The sequence below is a fragment of the Bactrocera latifrons genome, unplaced genomic scaffold (assembly GCF_001853355.1).
Source record: "Bactrocera latifrons isolate USDA-ARS-PBARC rearing strain unplaced genomic scaffold, ASM185335v1 scaffold_300, whole genome shotgun sequence".
Taxonomy (NCBI): Eukaryota; Metazoa; Arthropoda; class Insecta; order Diptera; family Tephritidae; genus Bactrocera; species Bactrocera latifrons.
In genome coordinates, this window is record NW_017536631.1 from 140236 (window position 1) to 158027 (window position 17792).

Sequence of the window (17792 nt, forward strand, 5' to 3'; positions counted from 1 at the left end):
AAGCACGATTTTGACATCGTGGCGGGGGCAGCTCTCATAAGTGCTTTCCAAGCACTCATAAAAGGCATCTTTGGTCACATCGTCCTTCTCTTCCGTCGGTCCGTGAGCGCTAATCAGCGTTATGTTGAAGAACCTCGCTTTGATGCGGATTGTGTCTAGACGTGCATTCATAGTGGCCACTTCTATTTACAACAGGATAACGACCCAATACACACTTCTTATCCTGTACGTGAATGGTTTTTATGGAAGTAAAAATAGCTTTATAGGTCTCGAAAGCTCTAGACATTAATCCTATTCAAAATATCTGTAACTTTTTTGAAAACCGTATTCGAAAACATCGAATTCCATCTAAATAGGACTAAAAAGCTGGATCATGGACTTAGTGGGTCAAAATATCCGGATATAATACTAGAAATTGAGTGGGAAGCATACACTGATGTCTAGGAACAATAATATCAACAAAATGTAAGCCAAAATCCGCTAAAACTATTGTAAAATTCTGCCCATATGTTTAGCAAAGCCGAAAAATTTGGTAACTTTAAAACACCCAATATAAATTACAATTGAAGATACTTAAAATTGTGGTAAACTATATTAATGCCAATGATAAACAAACCAAGAAGCATTAGGTTATTATGTAGTTTTAGGTATATACTTAATTAATATTTTAATATCCCAATAAAGTAACAAAGGCACTTATATTACATTTTTGGTTTATGCAATAATACTTTTGCATTTACCGCAAGGAAAACTACTTCTTCACATACGAAATTATATTTTTCAACAGCAAAAGGAGTTGAAAAATCACATTCTCTGCCAAGTTTGACATCATATAAACATCGTTATTCTTAATTCAATTATCATATGGGCTGATTTATAATCAAAGCGAATATATTAAGTACATAATAAAAAATAACATAAATTATAACAGTTGAAATATTTCTTAGTAAATATATTGTGTAGCATACGCACTACATACAAATGTGCCATAAACTATTTTTTGCAAACAAAAACTTACAGGAACATTTCCTCCCTCCCCATGCAATTAAGTTCTTTAGGAAATTGTCACATTAAGTAAAGGGCAATCAAAGCAATTTGTAAATTGTGAGTGAAGAGAATTAAGCGGGGAAACCGGTTGAAAGACGGACAAGCAACAACTACTCCAACTTACGAGCTAATATAAAACTACATAGTCATACTTAATGGTTGTTTATTAAGTTTTATTACTGTTTGTCATAGCATGCAACCTAGATGAATTGGTGCACTTCTGAATGTCATCATTTCCGAATTTGCGTGTTTGTGTAAATATTACACAGTGGTGAAGCCATCCCTGCAGAACAAAATAAAAAGCAATTTAGATAGCTCAAATCAGCAAATAAATCAATTATTTTACCTCGGTAGTTTGACAAATATACTCGTATTATATTTCTTAGACTTGTAATTGTACACTGATGCTTACAAGTTGAAGATTAGAATCAGAATAATAAATTTATTCAGGTCTACTGCTGCAATATTTTTATGTAAGTTATATTTTCGCTTTTTCATCTACATACATGGAAATTTTTCGCAAAATAATATTTTCCATAGAGAATATATATTACAATTCAATATTTTATTCAGAAAAATATTTGGAGTTTTATATCTTAAAAGCAAGCCTAAGAAATCATAATTCATATTTTTAAATTTGGACCATTTCCTACAAGCTATCTTATTTACATACTTTTGAATGCGTTGATTTCCACAGTCGAAGTTTTCCTTGAAAAAGTTTTTTGAAATTTTTTTTTGTCCCATTTGATTACATTTCATTAAGCACCAAGTAGACAATTAACTTCAAATATTCGCCAACTTGTCAGTATCTCGGAAGCAATAGCTATGTAAAGTCATTCGGTTGGCATAAAAAATAAATATAACTTTGTATATTTAACATTTTTATAGTGCATTATGCCGCGTAGAAGAAATAAAGTCGACCCGTTGGAGGAACTGGAGACCTGCATTAAACTGTTATCTGATCAGTCTCAAAACCATATGAAAGTTCGAGAATACGATAAAGCTTTAATAGGTTACAATAAGGTATTTAATGAAAAGGACGGTAAAGTTAAAATCACATAAAGCTAAAGTTATTTTTAGCTAAATTTATTTATTTATTAAATATTTACAAAATACAAATATTACTTCCCAATATTTAAGTAAATTTGGAGTTCTGGAATAAAGGAATATCACCCTCCGGAACAGATTATGTGAACACATCATACCATAGAAATAACAGAGAATCCAATATTCGTTTAAATATCTATATCATTAGCAGAGCTTTATACATAAATAATGTCAATGTTTATTGATTAAAATTTATTCATGGTGTTAACCAAACATTATCCACTTAATTTATTATTTTATTTTATTTCCTATTAACGCATGTAAATTTCCAATGTAAGTATTTTCGATACAGATGATCAAATATGTCAATTTTAACATAAAGATTATGTCAAATAAAACAGGCAAGGGGAGGAATTTTTTAAAACACATGATCGTAGACCGTTACTATTCACTTGGTAATGCTTTCATTTACCTATACATATATGTATATATAAAAATTCTTCTTTCGGTTCAATGTCGCGTTGTTTGGCTGGTAGAATGTTTTCAGATCTTTTAGTGTTTCTTAATTGTTCCAATTATCTATTTATCTATCAACTAAGCTGATATGAATGTATAATATAGTAAAGAAGTATAAATATCAAATGATACCGCTAAAGTTGCAATAAAAAGGATTCCGACAGAAAATTCTCTCATTTTCTTTTCAAAGTATGCTCATACATATGTATACATATATTTTAACTGAACACAATTAATTCGGTCTTAGATCATTTAAAACCACATTTTACATAAAAAGTTGGATTAAACAAAAATCTTGTTGTAAACAATTTTTCCTCTRGTTCTCAGGAATTTCGTCATTATAAATTAACTTAAGTTATGAAATCATTTATTTAATTATATTACTTTTCGAGCTTCGTACGTCGCATCATCTTTAAAAAGTAACGTTTTGAATTCAAAAACAAAAATCTGTCTCACGGATTGATCTTTGAACGAAACCTAATTTTGAATTAAGTTGCCTAACAGTAACTCTGGGGATATATGTACATATATATACGGATTAAACAGTGATCATTGCAGATAATACTACAAAATTACAAAATGAAAGTATTATGCAACACAACGTCATGTAACTCACAAATTCGTAGACGATAAAACATTAAAAAATTTAGCCGAAAGTGGACAATATAGAATTTCCCAAATCTGGTAGATTAGCTATCGATTATCACATGTTCCCAAGCAACACAAACATTAATTTCACTTAGCAACGCATATTTCACATTAGGGTTGTATAATATATTAAATAGCATTAATCATTGAAGGAAAGAAAATTCGGTTCTAGCATATTCATAAGCATATTTTTTGGATCAAACTTCTTTCCGCCAATATGTCAAGTGTTTTGAAAAACATTTTAGATGTTGATAAGGAACAGGAATTACTTCAAAGTTTTATAAGAATCGGAATAACTGCAGACGAAGAGTCAATAGATGAATCCACACGCAAACTAAATCAAGCCCGGTACTATTCTTCGCCACGTTCAAGACATTCTTATAATGGGAAAAGCTTGTCTAATGCTATCAAAGGTGTCCGAAATTTAAATAGCAATCGTAAGACTGTAAAATTTGCTGACGATGTAGAAAAAAGTGGAGTTGGAGGTCGCGGAAACCGTATTGAAGCAGAATTACGTGCAGCGCGAAGAAAAACCGAGGATCAATTGTTTAAAAAAAAGCCAAAAGAAAATTTTGTAGACTTCTATACTGATAAAGATAGAGCAGCAGCTGTAAGCGCCGGCACTTACGACATTAAACAAAGCCTGCAAATAAAACATAAACAAGATCGTAATGAAATCATGCAAATACCGGATGAGGCAGACATTAATTCCATTATAGCATTGGGGTTGAAAGAAATTAAAAACGCCAATCCAGAAAACGCCGTATATTTCTTTTCACAGGTTCGAACAATTGGAACTAGTCTTAAAATTACTCATACAATTTATAATGAAATTGTATATTAAACGTATCCTTTATTTACATTTTCAGGCTCTCGAACTAAATGGAACTGACATAAATGCGTTGGTTTCTCGAAGTAAATGTTACCTTTTGCTAGGAGAGCCATCAAAAGCATTACAGGATGCGGAAACTGCACTCACTGAAGACAAAAATAATATTCGAGCCATTTTCCAAAAAGCAGAATCCCTCTATTTTCTTGGTCAATTCGAACAGAGTCTAATGTTCTTCCACCAAGGGTTACGCGCTCGTCCCGAATTATCTACCTTTCGATTGGGTGTTCAAAAAACTCAAGAAGCCATTGAGAATACTATAGGAACTAGTAAATGTTCATCGCTCAACATTGCACCCAAGTCTGCGAATAATAAAATTTCTACCAACTCTAACAGCAATAAACAATCTCAAAAAAATGTACAGCATTCGAATCGCCCAAAACTATCCAAAGCCGAAATTGAACGACATAACGCTCGCAAATTGTTAGGTGAATTATGTGTTGACAAGGAATATTTAGAAAAACTGTTGAAACACCCGGATTTAGTTCGAGGCGATACAAACTCGGAAAATATTTCCAATCATGCAAATGAAGCTGTTAAATTTTTAATAAAACGGCAAGAATTTTGGCGACAACAACGTCCTTGTACATCACTCACAAGTTACAAAACCCTTCCCCAAGAACCTCTACCAGACTGGTTTTAGAACAATTTTATATACATAAGTGAATGACCTATATACATATATATATATGGGTTAGCTCAACATAATCAAACTAAAGTAAATTGCAATTTTAGTATATTGATTTATAATAGTTTTATTTATATTTGTATGTGTTTTTACAATGTAACATTTATAGGGATTATAATTAACATTTTCAAATGTGCACGGGCTTTCGCCTATACTTATTTAATTATAAATTTTAACCAAAGACAAGCAATTTTTTTATATGTCATTATAATGCACAAATATCATACTAAATTAAGCCTCGGGATTCTACGTTCACATACTTAGATTAATATGTTATAAGTAGTCGAAATTTACTAGCAGTAACAATAACTTCCTGACTTGCATGTTTACATTGCTAATATTTATTTATACTATAAAATATTTTCAACAATATTAATATAAACACATTTGTTTATGTTATTTAACTTTGTTATTTGGTTTAACTTAATTGAATTGAATTTTATTTTCTTTAACAATTAAGCAAACTTAATATAAATGTATCTAAGTTTGTTTCATTTAACTGAATTTTTAATTATTAATACCTTTTTAAAAATTGTTATTGAGCTTTTTTGACTAGTTTTAGCTTAAGTGGCTACAGGCTACATTTTTGGATAGCGAATATTATACTCTTTTAAAGGTTTAGCTGATAAATTTAATTTTATTACGAAATGTCAGCTTTTGTATTGCAGTCTATTTCTAATAAAGATGAATTATGAAAATATAGAACTAATAAATTTAATAACTTAGATATAATTATCATAATAATTATGGTTTTACATTCAATTTAGTCGCTCCAACAACACCACTTGCAAAATAATAATGTGTTTAAAACTTTATACTACATACGTAGATAGCTAAAATACGCTATAACAACAGAAAAGCAAATAATTGTGAAGTTTGACTAATGCAATAGGGAAATAAGTACGTATGAAAAACTTTTTTATTTTTTCTTTATATTTCTATTTATTTGGCATAAAAATTCTTTTATATTATATAATTTTTCATAGCAATGCTGTTGAAGATATAACACTTTTTTATTACTATTTTCATGTTGCAGAAATAAATCCATTAATGCCCTAAAGTAAGTATTGTTACACCAAATTCGTTACAATCAATATAATAACACGGGAAAGCGCGCGATGTTGAAATTAGCACCTGACAAATATATAAATAGTAATATAAAGGTTTTAATAACTTCGTTTTTAAAAATGAATTTAAATGTTTAAATGTAGGTTAGTATATAAATATATAATATATGGGCTAAGACAACGAAAATGGAATATCGATGGAAACGGTTTCGTCCCCAGGTTAATTATCCAGTTATGGAAATTTATTTAAATCAATATTAGGTTAATTACAAAAAAATAACTGCATTAAAACATAAAAAAGTGAGTAGATTGTTTCTCATGGCAGGTCACATTGTTCGGGTGAACATTAGATACCCTCGAAATTTGTAGGGATTACAAGTGTTTCGATATCCGTAACTAAAAGAAATCACAAATTTTTGGTAGCGTCATACTCARTATTCAACTTAACGTTATTTACATAACGGTACAAAGCCGAACAATGTGACGAAAATAATATTACTTTGATTTTTAGCTCACAGTTACTCAAATCTCATAGAAAAGCATACACACTTATGGATACTTCACATTTTGAGTGAAACATTATAAAAACTAGAACCAGTTAGAAAATGGTTATTTTGCCATCAAAGCACATTATGCAAGATTTATTCTTCAAAGAATGCAAACGCAGGTATTATGAAGCTATAACTACGAATATAAAATATAATTATGTAAAAATAAGTGAAAAGTATATATTTTTAGTACTTACTTCAATTGTTATTGCCTGGTCGAGTAGGAAGTGGTGGTGCATTTCCACTGCGATTGGGTATAGGTGGAGGTCCGCGCCGCGCCGGCAAAGGTGGAGGAGGGCCTATTTTTGTCGGATTTGTTACTACTACTTGTCTGCGAGGGCTTTCAACAGAAGCAATGGGAGCAATTTCTTGGTTTGCAATTGATGGAAATGGAGGTGGTGGATGTCTAGGCGCTGGCATTTCTTCTTGTATTTCTTCATATATGTTAGCACTACCATCATAAAAAGTTGAAGTACCTTCTTGTTTCGGTTGACGTATTGGTGTGGATACTGGTGTAGAATTTTTGCTTTGCCTTGGAGGAGTTGGGGGGAATTGTTCATCGAGCAACTCAACTGGTGAAACTGCAGATGACGAATGTAATGGAGAACATTGTTGAGTTTCAGTAGGTGAATGTGATTTAGAAGACGAAATACTTTCATTGCTAGACGTTTTAGTGTTCTTTTGATTTTTTTGAGGCGAAATTGGTAAGGGCTGTAAGGGTGGTGTCATTAGAGGTTTAGAGAGTTTAGATTGCAGCATTTCGGGGACGACACTAATAACTCCAACGTTTGGATGATGACGAGGCGAACTTTTAGGGGACAGTGGCATAGGTGGGCGAGCTGGTGCTGGTCGCCCAGGAGGCTGTTTCGGACGCCTCGGAATGTCAGGTGAACTACTGAATAACTGTGCTTGTTCTTGAGGATTCGAGCACAAGGGTATAGTGTTGGTTGTGCACAACGCAATTTCATTGTCAACTAATGGTTGCCAATTTGCAGTCTTTAGTTGAAGTTGTAACTCCAAACCACAAATATGAATATATTTTTTATTACTCGCATGTAATGCTGATTCACCATCTCGAAATGTTACCCACATTGTGTCCTCTACATATCGAACCAAAGTTACTTCACCCAACTTCGACAATTCCTGAATAAGGGTAGACATGACTGCTTCATCATAGATAGTCGGCCCGTCGTCACAAACGACATCCTCTTTTACGTGCACAACAATGGTAGAATCAGGTGGACCCAAGTCTCTTATGACCTGTTCAAAAACCTAAGAACATTAAAGGATAAAACCAAAATTTATGCAATAAGGAAACAAAAAATATTTATGTTTCTCCTAACCTCGCGTCGACGCTGTGAATCAATTTCCACAATTTCTGCATCAATAATGGCAATAACTGGGCGATGGTCACTTTGCTTCAACTCTGAACGACCATAATGAATAAGTCTTCCTGGATTCCATTYGACACTATTAACATCTGTTTCTGCCGCTAAAGCTTTGCGTCGACGCCATAAAACACGATCAGTCCAAGCAGGTGCACGTTGTTTTTCTGACGTATCATATTCATCACTAAACAAATCATATTTGTACGTAGGATCGAAATTGATTTCTCCTTCAAGAAAATCGCCGAAGACATTGCCTGCTTCTTGCTCCTTACGAAGCTGATCATTTAGCAGGACAGATGTAAGATCTTCGTTCTGTATAGCTTCTTTCAAATCATCCTTTTCCATGTCGATTCGATAGTTAAAATCTCCACACCAAAATACCCAATCATGCGACTTTAGTGTACGTCCCATTGGAAACGCTAACTTTCTGGTTATTTCAGCATAATCTGCGTTACGCTCAGCAACCTATAATTAATTAAAAAAAAACGTATGTGGAAACGTTTTGAAAACTCATATGGAATTTATACTTTTATGTATGGGAAGACGACTCTTATGAAACGCTTTTGTATAATGTAGGGTGCAAAATTTAATATTAATTTAAGATTTTGTATAATCATAAAATAAAGTTCTTCGAGATAGCTGACGCTATAAAGATGAAGAAAACTATAAGTTAAATGAGTACTGCGAGGGCAGACAATCGATTACAACCAACAACGAACTGATCAAACTTGTGCATTGGAAGCATAATAAACCTAATTCTTCAGATCTGAAGAGAATAGATCTCATTGGTAGTTAATTAAAACGAATTTCCATACAACTGTCTATTATATGTACATACATTTATATACAGCTACATATGTATTTGGGTATGGTAAATAACCTTTTCCAAATAGATACAACTGCGTCTAACCCAAGCTCAAAAGTCAATCAAATAAATAGGAGCTTTTGAGTTATAGCATTATAACTTTTATAAAAACAACCGTTAACTAAATATTAATGTAAAGAACTAAGTATCTATTGTATTATCTATTACCTGTGATTGACCAGCAGCAAAATGAGCACAGACGAAGCACATCGAACTTCCATGAAAAACAAAGCGAATCGCACATGCTCCCTTATTTCCAGTGGTGCCCCCTAGTCCCGTTTTAACGCAATCAATGGCTACATCACGAATAAATGGCGCATGCTCAGGTCGAACATATATATATAAACACACGCCTACTAATTGTTGATATGTGAGAAGCACATAATCATTATCTCGGGAAATAGTTTTTTGCAATTCCTCTGCCCATAATTTGGCATTGTCTGTGCTGGCAGCAACAATGTTAGAGGCATTCAAATCCACGATCTCTTGAAAACCAATCGCATATATATCAACGGGATCGCAGGCGTTCTCCGATGGATTGTTCACGTTCACTAGCGCCTTAGCTCGTGCTAATGCGTGGCAATCAAGTAACCAATCAGACAAAGAGTCTTTAAAAACAATACTTCTAAAATGTTTACCACCGTTTACATTGTAGGTACCAACTGCGACGCGACAGGTACTCGGAGCTACATACTCAGCAAAGCGCTTGCACATTTCCCTCAAAACTGTAGTTGGTGCATGCAGCATATTCGATGGCAATAATATTCGAGCTCGATCAGCTAATTCTGACGATAGTGTTGATCCAAGTAATAAAATATCAATTGCTTCCTGTTTTGAATTATCTAACAAATTATTCTGTATAGTACGAGCGGCTGATCGTGCTCCATCCATTAGTTTGGAGCCACCTTGTATAGCTCCAGTACCGGCATAGATTTTACTAACTTCATTACCGTTATTTACCCACATTTGCCGAAATATTTCTTCAAATCTGGAAAAATTTTGTTTTTTCTCTCCCAGCTTTAAAGCTTCAATTTGTTGATTGAGCATGTCTAAGCCCAAGAACGTTTGAACGCAATTGGTGCGGTCCAAACAATCGAGGCAATTAGTGCGAATAACACCAAATTGTTCACGTAATGCTTGCCCTTGGGAAGCATGGAAAAATCCATAGTTTACACCGCAAACTCCTAAGCGCTCTTTCAGTTTCAAAAGCGCACCAAAATTACCACCTCGACACTCTTGATGATAATCAAATATAATATGTGAAACATCTTTGTGGGTGGACATATTATGGTGTTTTTGGAATTCATTGCTTAACATTGCCTCACCTTCCTTACTACCAATCATCGAAGTACCCAAAAGGTTTATAATCGCCTGATATCCGTACCGTTGTTTCATCATCATCATATGTCGATCAAATGCTGCTGCAGAAGCTTCAAACCCTCGTGATAATTTCACTTTGTGTGAGCCAACTTGTACACCTGGTTGCTCCCAAAAAAGAGGGACCGATCCACGTGTTTGAATATAACTAGTCACATCACTATCCACATATATAACCTGCTCGGTCTCAACAAAGTTAGCAACATGTCCCTCATCATTGGTGCCTTAAAAAGAGGTATAACCATGACAATATAATAGCAAATAGCAAAACAGATCAAACATTTTGTTAAAAATATATTAAATTTTAATGTTGGTGAAAATATTTCTAAAATACTGTTTAATTTAAATAAGTTTCTGAAATTAAAAAAAAAAATATGTAAATTAAAGACATTTTCACTAAAAGCACTAAATTTCATATATATAAGGGCTAAACTTTATTATACCGGCTTTTCCAATAAGGATGATATGATTTCAAAGTTTTCTTTCGGTCATTTTTAATATGATCTGTAAATATTTTTTCATTGTAATCGGTAATGTTTACAATTTCATCGTAGAAAGAGATACGCAAGAAGAAACGTTTATATATTATTCAAATAAACGTTCTCCAATTTTCGAATTGTCGCTTTTTGTCGAATTAATAAGCAAAACTGTCGATTCTGATGCAAAGAAAATCCACAAATTATTCTTAAACAACCATTACATTCACCTAAATTGGCACGTTGGTGTGATTTTTGGCCCGGTAAAATCATCGGTACCCGTACGTCCTTCTTTCGAAATAAAGCTGGTGACACCGTTTCTGACAATGGAGAGCTGTAAAGATCGATGATAATCAACTTTTTATAGCTCTAATTGGAAGAAGTTGATCTTGACAACATCTGGTTCCAACAAAACTTGGCCCAATGCCACACAGCACGTGCATCAACCGAATTATTGCGAGAAAAGTGTGGAGATTCGTTTATTTCAAGAAATTGTTGCATTGAATGGCCTCAAAGAAGWTTTAGACTACTTCTGGTAGGGTTATTTTAAGTCATTGATTACACTAACAATCAATGTGTTTCTTTTTGAAAAGAAATCATATCAGTCTTATTAGAAAATTCTGTTTTAGATTCGGCATACAAAACATTCATTACATACCTCGAACATTAAATCGTGTACCGGCACGCTCGCAACTTAACCGAGATATGATAGCGGCGCGTGCCTGCTTAGCTCCAACATACACCGTGCGAACTTCCACAGAACCACACATTGCCTTCAGAAGCCATGATTGACAATCTACACCGAAACGGAGCATATGTATGTGCATCATTCGATTCCAAAAGAAACGATTGTCAGTCTCAGATATTTTTTGCCTCCGTTGAGCACATAATGTTATATCAAACTTTTGTAAACTACTGCTCATCGAAGGATTCGAATGTGCAAAGTAAAAAGTTCCCGAGTTCAACAGCTTGCGACACTCCGATATCTTGTCTTCATTCGGAGCTGCATTTTGCAAAGCCACGAATTGTGTCTGCGTAATTCGAAAAATTTCAACATCACAGATTTTTCCCATTGAGACACAGCCAGTGACAAGCACCAGAAACAAAACAGTACTTTCTCCAGCATTTAGTTGCAGCACACCAAGACAACCGTAAGCATCACACAATTTTGTATACTGCTTTCGTATTACATCAGTTTCCTGAGTGGAAAGCAAAGCGACCGCATGAGATTCAAAAAGAATGCTATCACTTTTATTTCGATGCTCTAAAAGAACGCTATAAGGTGATGGTGGAATAGATTTTTCCAGCACCCGCATGACTTTTGACATTGCCATTTCTTAATAAAACTTTATTTATTCAGTTCTGCCAATTTTTTTGCTTTTCGGCGGCTAAGGCATCTGAAATAAAATGAAAGCCGTCTATAATATAAACTATAACAAAACCTAAGTACAACTATTGAAGGTTTGGAAGTATTCGCAAGTTAATGTATACCAAATTGAATATATGTACATACTGTATTTTTTAAAAATAGGATTTGTTGTTTAATTCGAAATGTTTCCAAGTTTAGAGTCCAAGTAAATTCGTATACCTTCTGGCTGATTGATATACAACTTTTTTCGGAGTACTATAGCTTTTTCACCAAACAGTTGCTTGTGCACAAAATGCACTAACTCATTAAGAACTACGTCAGTAAAACGGCACGGAAAACCTTCATATTGAAACCTCTGAAAATTGACAAGGGGTGTGTCACTATCCTTTTTACCGAAAATATCGGCCACTCTGTGGAATACATAAATGAAATTCGAGGAGACTTTCTCTGATAATTATGTGCCGTTTTTTCAAAAATGGTTAACATCGGGGTATTTCTTGTTGATTTTATAACGTACAATATATTGGTCAATATAAAGAAATTCAGATGACGCTTTTTTTTTTATATAGTATATAAAATAGTTTGTCAAAAAAGTCTTGCGGTATTTTTTTCAATTTTTCAATTTTCAATTGTTCATAAATTTTCGACGACAGGCCTTACGGAGTGTGGCGCATCTTCGACCACCTCTACACCAGAACGAAAACGTTGAAACCATCGCTGTGCGGTGGAAATGGAAACTGTATCGGGTCCATAAACTGCACAAATTTTATTTGCGGCTTGAGATGAAATTTTGCCTTTATCGTAGTAGTACTGTAAAATATGACGTATTTTCTATTTATTTTGCTCCATGTTTGCGACGCTATAACTCACGACTTAAAAGAAACAACAATCAATCAAACACGTGTTAGCGCATGAAATGAGCTTTCCAAAAAGGTATAGCATGACCCGATGCGACGAATAAAACTAGAACTATGCGCTCTCAGCGCCAACTAGCGAAAATACAGCAAGACTTTTTTGACAACCTAATATGTATGTACATATGTACTTAGTTTAGAGTAAAAAATGGGTGAAATACCACATGTTATATTTAACGGCAGAAGTTTAAAATGTCGTATTTATATGTATGTATGTACATATATAATATGATGTAGCGAATCATAATAAATAAAAACAAAAACACAATTTCGAATTGGTGTTACGTCGTTCAGCATCTTAGATGACAATATACTGGTTTTGTACTTAGTAAACTATATACCGAATATATTAGGGACATATTATATATTTACAATTATATTTATGCATAWAGAACTGAAATGTGCGAAGATATGTACATATGTACAGTCAGCATGAAAGGAAAGTGTTCAACACTTGTTTATTACATTGCTTACTTTAAGTTTTTGCTAAGTAATATAATGTAACAATTTATATTTTTTAAATGGTATTTCAGCAATCGTCTCAGTGTGCACCTTCGAGCAATCACTGATTTTCGCGATTTTTTGTTTAATATTTAGATTACCAAAATACATTTATGACGAATACAAAACATTTTTTATTTTTATTTATTGGGTGTATAATTGTTGAGATGACACGTAAAAAAAAGGTAGTGTACGACAAATTGCGGCCGATTATTAAATCTGTAGGATATCTTCATTTTTAAAACGAAGAGTTTTGAAGATAGTTCCAATTTGGAGAGAACATTTTTAACGTCATTCTCTATCGCGCAAAGGAGAGTTCTCAAGGAAAGACATGCTCAAATATTTCATTACAGAAAAATGACAAGAAGATTTTCTATTACCGGAAGTAACAGAAAATCTTATTAATTCAATGTCGCGACGTATGCAAGTCATAATTAGGGTAAATGGAAGGCATACAAAGTACGAAAAATATGTTATTTTGTATACTTTCTTTTGACGCCAAAAGTATGACCTATTTTAGGTTTTCATAACTTTTGTTGTTGTAAGAATTTTGTTTTTGTTTTTTTCATCAATTTGAAGAGTATTAAATACCATTTTAAAAAATGTTATCACTTAGCAATAACTGAAATAAAACAAGCAATGTAATAAATAAGTGTTTGACGCTGGCTGTATAACAGTTGTTTAAGAAATAAATAAAAAATATTTATTTAAATAGATTGTTTGTGTAGCTGTGGAAAGCATCTGAAAAATAATTTTGCGCATGCTCTCGAATAGACAGTTTTGTATTCCTGGCCGCCATGAAAATAATTTGAATGCAATTATAGAGATTCCAATAGTAAATCTGTGATTATGTCTTTTATGCTGGGTCTCTTACAGTACATTACTGCGTTTCCTTATGGTAGAATACAAAACTACAATTCTCAAACCGAATAAACACATTATAGATACATGAAAAAAATACGTCGGATTTTAGTAAACTGCACTGAGCATAACATCGTTAACTTAGATAGATAGATAGATAGATAAATAATTGAGGAATGCACTGCGACCTTAGGTCTATTGTGATCGTTAACTTAATATGACTCGGCCTTATATTTACATATGTACTAGTTAACTTCCCACAATGACGACATATGTTATATTATGAAACGATTCAGTACATCCGGTCATGGAATTCTCCGAATGCTAAGTTGAGCCATTGCTTATTTCTTCTAACGGTAGTAATTTGTAATGCAATATAAGTAAATGTATACACATGTATACATATGTATATACATGCAATTTGCTTAAAATTATAAAATGCATACTTATACATATGTATTTGTGTATATTCTGTGATCAGAAAAATCTGAAAACCTAAAGGGTTTTTTGTTAATGTGTATCCCTGACATTTTGGAGGGCATATGTAAAATTACAATATATTTTTTATAAATACCACATTATTAAATAATATCCGCCCTCCGAAACTCCAGCCGACAAAACACCAATATGTTATAGATTTTTCACAAAACTCCAGAGCTCACTGTACCGTGCAAATTTAAATTTTTTGTTGAATCAAATTAGTTTTTCATTTTATGTGCATAACGATCTATCCAATAAAATCAAGTATAATTGCACAATTATTTTGGAATAAAAAAGTGCGAAAATTCACACAACTAAAAGAAATTGTAGTTTTGCGAATTTGACAATTATTTCCATCGTGGTGTAATAGTAGTACAACCATGGTGGATTTTTAAAGATATATGTATGTTCAATGTTTTAATATTGTTTCACGTGTTGGCTAATGAATATATTTTGGAACTAACATAAGCAAATTATCAGCGTTACAGAAATATTGAACAAATTATTAACCAACAGATAGAACAGTTTGTTATGAACGCCCGCATATTTATTTATTTAAAAAGTTTTTAATCAATTCTGTTTTAAAATAAAACTTTTCCAATTTTTTTTAATACGGTATTATTAGTTGCACCTCACCCATATGGTTATTGTTTACGTATAGTGGAAACCAGATGATCCAATATCAAATAAAATCTGTCAAAAACTATAAATATCATAAAAGAATTGCTGCGATTTAAATCAACATTTAAGGTTAGTTTAAAAAAGTATGGTGTTTACATTTAAAAAAATGTTTGTATTTTTCATATTTTTAGTCGAATATTATACTATATCAAAAGTACAATTCATTCCTCGTATATCTTACAAATAAAAAATTCGATACCGTGGAGCATGTCCACTTCTAATTCCAAGGCGCCTTCGACAGAATTTGATGCCAAATATGGTATTTTAAATTTAAATACCCCTCCGCGCTCTCCAATGTGTGGCCGCTATAAACAGTAAATTAATGAACTGAATGATTAAATACACATAAGTATAAATAAAAAATATCTTTTGCAGGAGTTTCGCTTATTATACTTTGCGCTCGCGACTACCAGTAACACTTACAAGTATAATTGACAGTATAACAAAAGATAAGGATGAGCTGATATCAAAGTACGGTGAGGTTAGTGAGTAGTTAGAAACATTTAAAAATGTTATTATTCGTAAAAGTTTCGATATATGTATTATTTATTGAAAGTAATTTGTGGAAAAATATGCATTTTTTGTACATACATATACAGATGTTTATTTATGTGTATTTGATATATGATACATTTATAGGATTCGAGGGAAGAAATTAAAAATATTATTGGTTCCATATCAAAATTAAAGTATCAACTTCAAACTGATAAAGCTCTTGAGCCTTTTGTGGGTAACGGTACGTAAGCATTTATAGATCAAAATAGTCAATATTCAAATATGTTATTGCTTTATTTAGAACCTGATATAGAAATTTGGAACAACTTTATACAAAATATGGACGAAGAAAATAATAGTTTTTTCAAAGCTTGCTGGCTTTACGCTGAGTGTTATATGTATCGCCGATTATCATCATTTTTCGAAAACTCTAAAACTTTAACCAGTTTTGACTATTTTGCTAAGCAAAAACAAAATGCTCTCATGAATTCTGTTGTATGCATTGAGGAAATTCTGAATGTTCTTCAAGGTATTGAAATCACTTATGATTCATTTCGACTGATGCTTAAGGTAATTTTTTTCTTTATTAATAAAAATAAATGATATTTATTTATAAAACAGCTTAACTTGTGGGGAAATCGCTGTGATCTATCTATTACATCTGGAAAGCAGGTTCAACTTGGTAACAACGCTTTTGATCTTATACAAAGCTTTGACAATAAAATTCTCATCGATAACTCGGAGTCAGTTTTTGAATGTCTAAAGTCCGCAAATAGTAATAAACTAGCTGTTGTGGAATTCGTTTGTGACAATGCTGGATATGAACTTTTCACTGATTTTGTCCTTGCTGATTATTTGATAAAAAGTAAATTAGTGGAAAAAATTCGATTTAATTTAAAAGCTATTCCTTGGTTCGTTTCCGATGCTACAATAACCGATTTAAATTGGACATTGTACTATCTTCAAAATCACTCACTACCTATTTTAAAAGAATACGGGAAAAGATGGCAAGAACTTCTGAACGATAAAAAATTTGAAATCGCTCCATTGGATTATTTTTGGACAAGCCCTTATGAATTCTATAGGTAATAATGCGAAGATATGCTTAATTGAGGTTCACTAATCAAAAGCACTTTATTATTTTAGAATGTGCAACATTAACCCTGAATTATATCAGAAATTATCGGAATCCCGTCTGGTTATCTTTAAGGGAGATCTTAACTACAGAAAACTAATTGGGGATTTTTCATGGAGCTATACTGAACAGTTTGTAACATGTTTAAGAGGTAAATTAAGTTGATAACCTTTTACTGACCATCACTTAATTGCTATTTGTCATATAGGCTTTCTGCCAACGGATTTTGTAAGCTTAAGAACCGTAAAAGCGGATTTGATTTGTGGCCTATTAGAAGGACAAGCTGAAAAGGTATTTGAAATTGATCAAAACTGGATGACGACGGGAGAGTATGGCACTATACAATTTATAAGTAAACAAACCATTTATGACAAGGCAGCCATAACAAGTTCTTTAAGTATGGAGTAATTTCCAGGAGATATCTCTTTGAGAAAAACTTTTAGGAATCTCCATGCTATTATTTCAGGACAAGATAAGTAGTGAAATAAATTTATTTATTCTAAAATTAGACTTTACTCAGCAATGCATTGAGATAAATTTTTTTTATTAATAAAATTATTTGTTATTGTTACATTTTACTATGCAAAATTTTTGTTTGATTTCTTTTGCCTTGAAGTAAGTAAACTTCTTCCTTCATAGAGACTTAAGAGAAAAATAAAAATTCCATTTGCAAATACGACGATATGAAAAATGCCTTCTGATTCTCCGGACACATTCGGTTTTTCTATTCTTCATCATCGGTCAAGAATTTAATATTGAGTTTAGAAAAGAATGTAAGAGTTTGCTAAAAGTTTGGTTAA

General features: G+C 32.6%; 3 protein-coding genes across 6 annotated transcripts; 2 read left to right on the top strand and 1 right to left on the bottom strand.

The window, feature by feature from the left end:
* Positions 1–1786: 1786 nt before the first annotated feature.
* LOC108970563 (tetratricopeptide repeat protein 25) lies at positions 1787–4876 on the top strand. Of its 3 annotated transcripts, none has more exons than XM_018936020.1 (2): positions 1787–2070; positions 4128–4876. In XM_018936020.1, the coding sequence occupies exons 1-2, from the start codon at positions 1942–1944 to the stop codon at positions 4788–4790; spliced, it is 792 nt and encodes a 263-aa protein (XP_018791565.1). In that variant the 5' UTR covers positions 1787–1941; the 3' UTR covers positions 4791–4876. The 3 variants fall into 3 exon arrangements, 2 of the variants coding, with proteins under 2 accessions (XP_018791565.1, XP_018791564.1); XR_001993487.1 differs by lacking the exon at positions 4128–4876 and adding an exon at positions 2188–2731 and having other exon boundaries at positions 1981–2070; XM_018936019.1 differs by lacking the exon at positions 1787–2070 and adding an exon at positions 3471–4039.
* Positions 4877–5318: 442 nt separating this feature from the next.
* On the bottom strand, positions 5319–15023 carry LOC108970565 (synaptojanin-1). Of its 2 annotated transcripts, none has more exons than XM_018936023.1 (6): positions 14776–15023; positions 11215–11953; positions 8872–10304; positions 7794–8303; positions 6648–7722; positions 5319–5969 (listed from the first exon to the last, which is right to left on the bottom strand). In XM_018936023.1, the coding sequence occupies exons 2-5, from the start codon at positions 11888–11890 to the stop codon at positions 6649–6651; spliced, it is 3693 nt and encodes a 1230-aa protein (XP_018791568.1). In that variant the 5' UTR covers positions 11891–11953; positions 14776–15023; the 3' UTR covers positions 5319–5969; position 6648. The 2 variants fall into 2 exon arrangements, with proteins under 2 accessions (XP_018791568.1, XP_018791569.1); XM_018936024.1 differs by lacking the exon at positions 5319–5969 and adding an exon at positions 6095–6586.
* A 287-nt stretch (positions 15024–15310) lies between these two features.
* LOC108970551 (protein-glutamate O-methyltransferase-like) lies at positions 15311–17580 on the top strand. Its single transcript, XM_018936003.1, has 8 exons — positions 15311–15431; positions 15494–15676; positions 15738–15843; positions 16002–16098; positions 16159–16427; positions 16479–16942; positions 17004–17143; positions 17201–17580. Exons 2-8 carry the CDS (start codon positions 15570–15572, stop codon positions 17398–17400), a joined length of 1383 nt encoding a protein of 460 aa, XP_018791548.1. The 5' UTR covers positions 15311–15431; positions 15494–15569; the 3' UTR covers positions 17401–17580.
* Positions 17581–17792: the final 212 nt, after the last annotated feature.

Coding starts and splice junctions, on each gene's coding strand:
- LOC108970563 (XM_018936019.1), top strand. CDS start 3,476: ATGTCAAGTGTTTTGAAAAACATTTTAGATGTTGATAAGGAACAGGAA. Junction 4,040..4,127: donor CCGTATATTTCTTTTCACAG/GTTCGAACAATT, acceptor TTACATTTTCAG/GCTCTCGAACTAAATGGAAC.
- LOC108970551 (XM_018936003.1), top strand. CDS start 15,570: ATGTCCACTTCTAATTCCAAGGCGCCTTCGACAGAATTTGATGCCAAA. Junction 15,844..16,001: donor TGATATCAAAGTACGGTGAG/GTTAGTGAGTAG, acceptor ATACATTTATAG/GATTCGAGGGAAGAAATTAA. Junction 17,144..17,200: donor GTTTGTAACATGTTTAAGAG/GTAAATTAAGTT, acceptor TTTGTCATATAG/GCTTTCTGCCAACGGATTTT.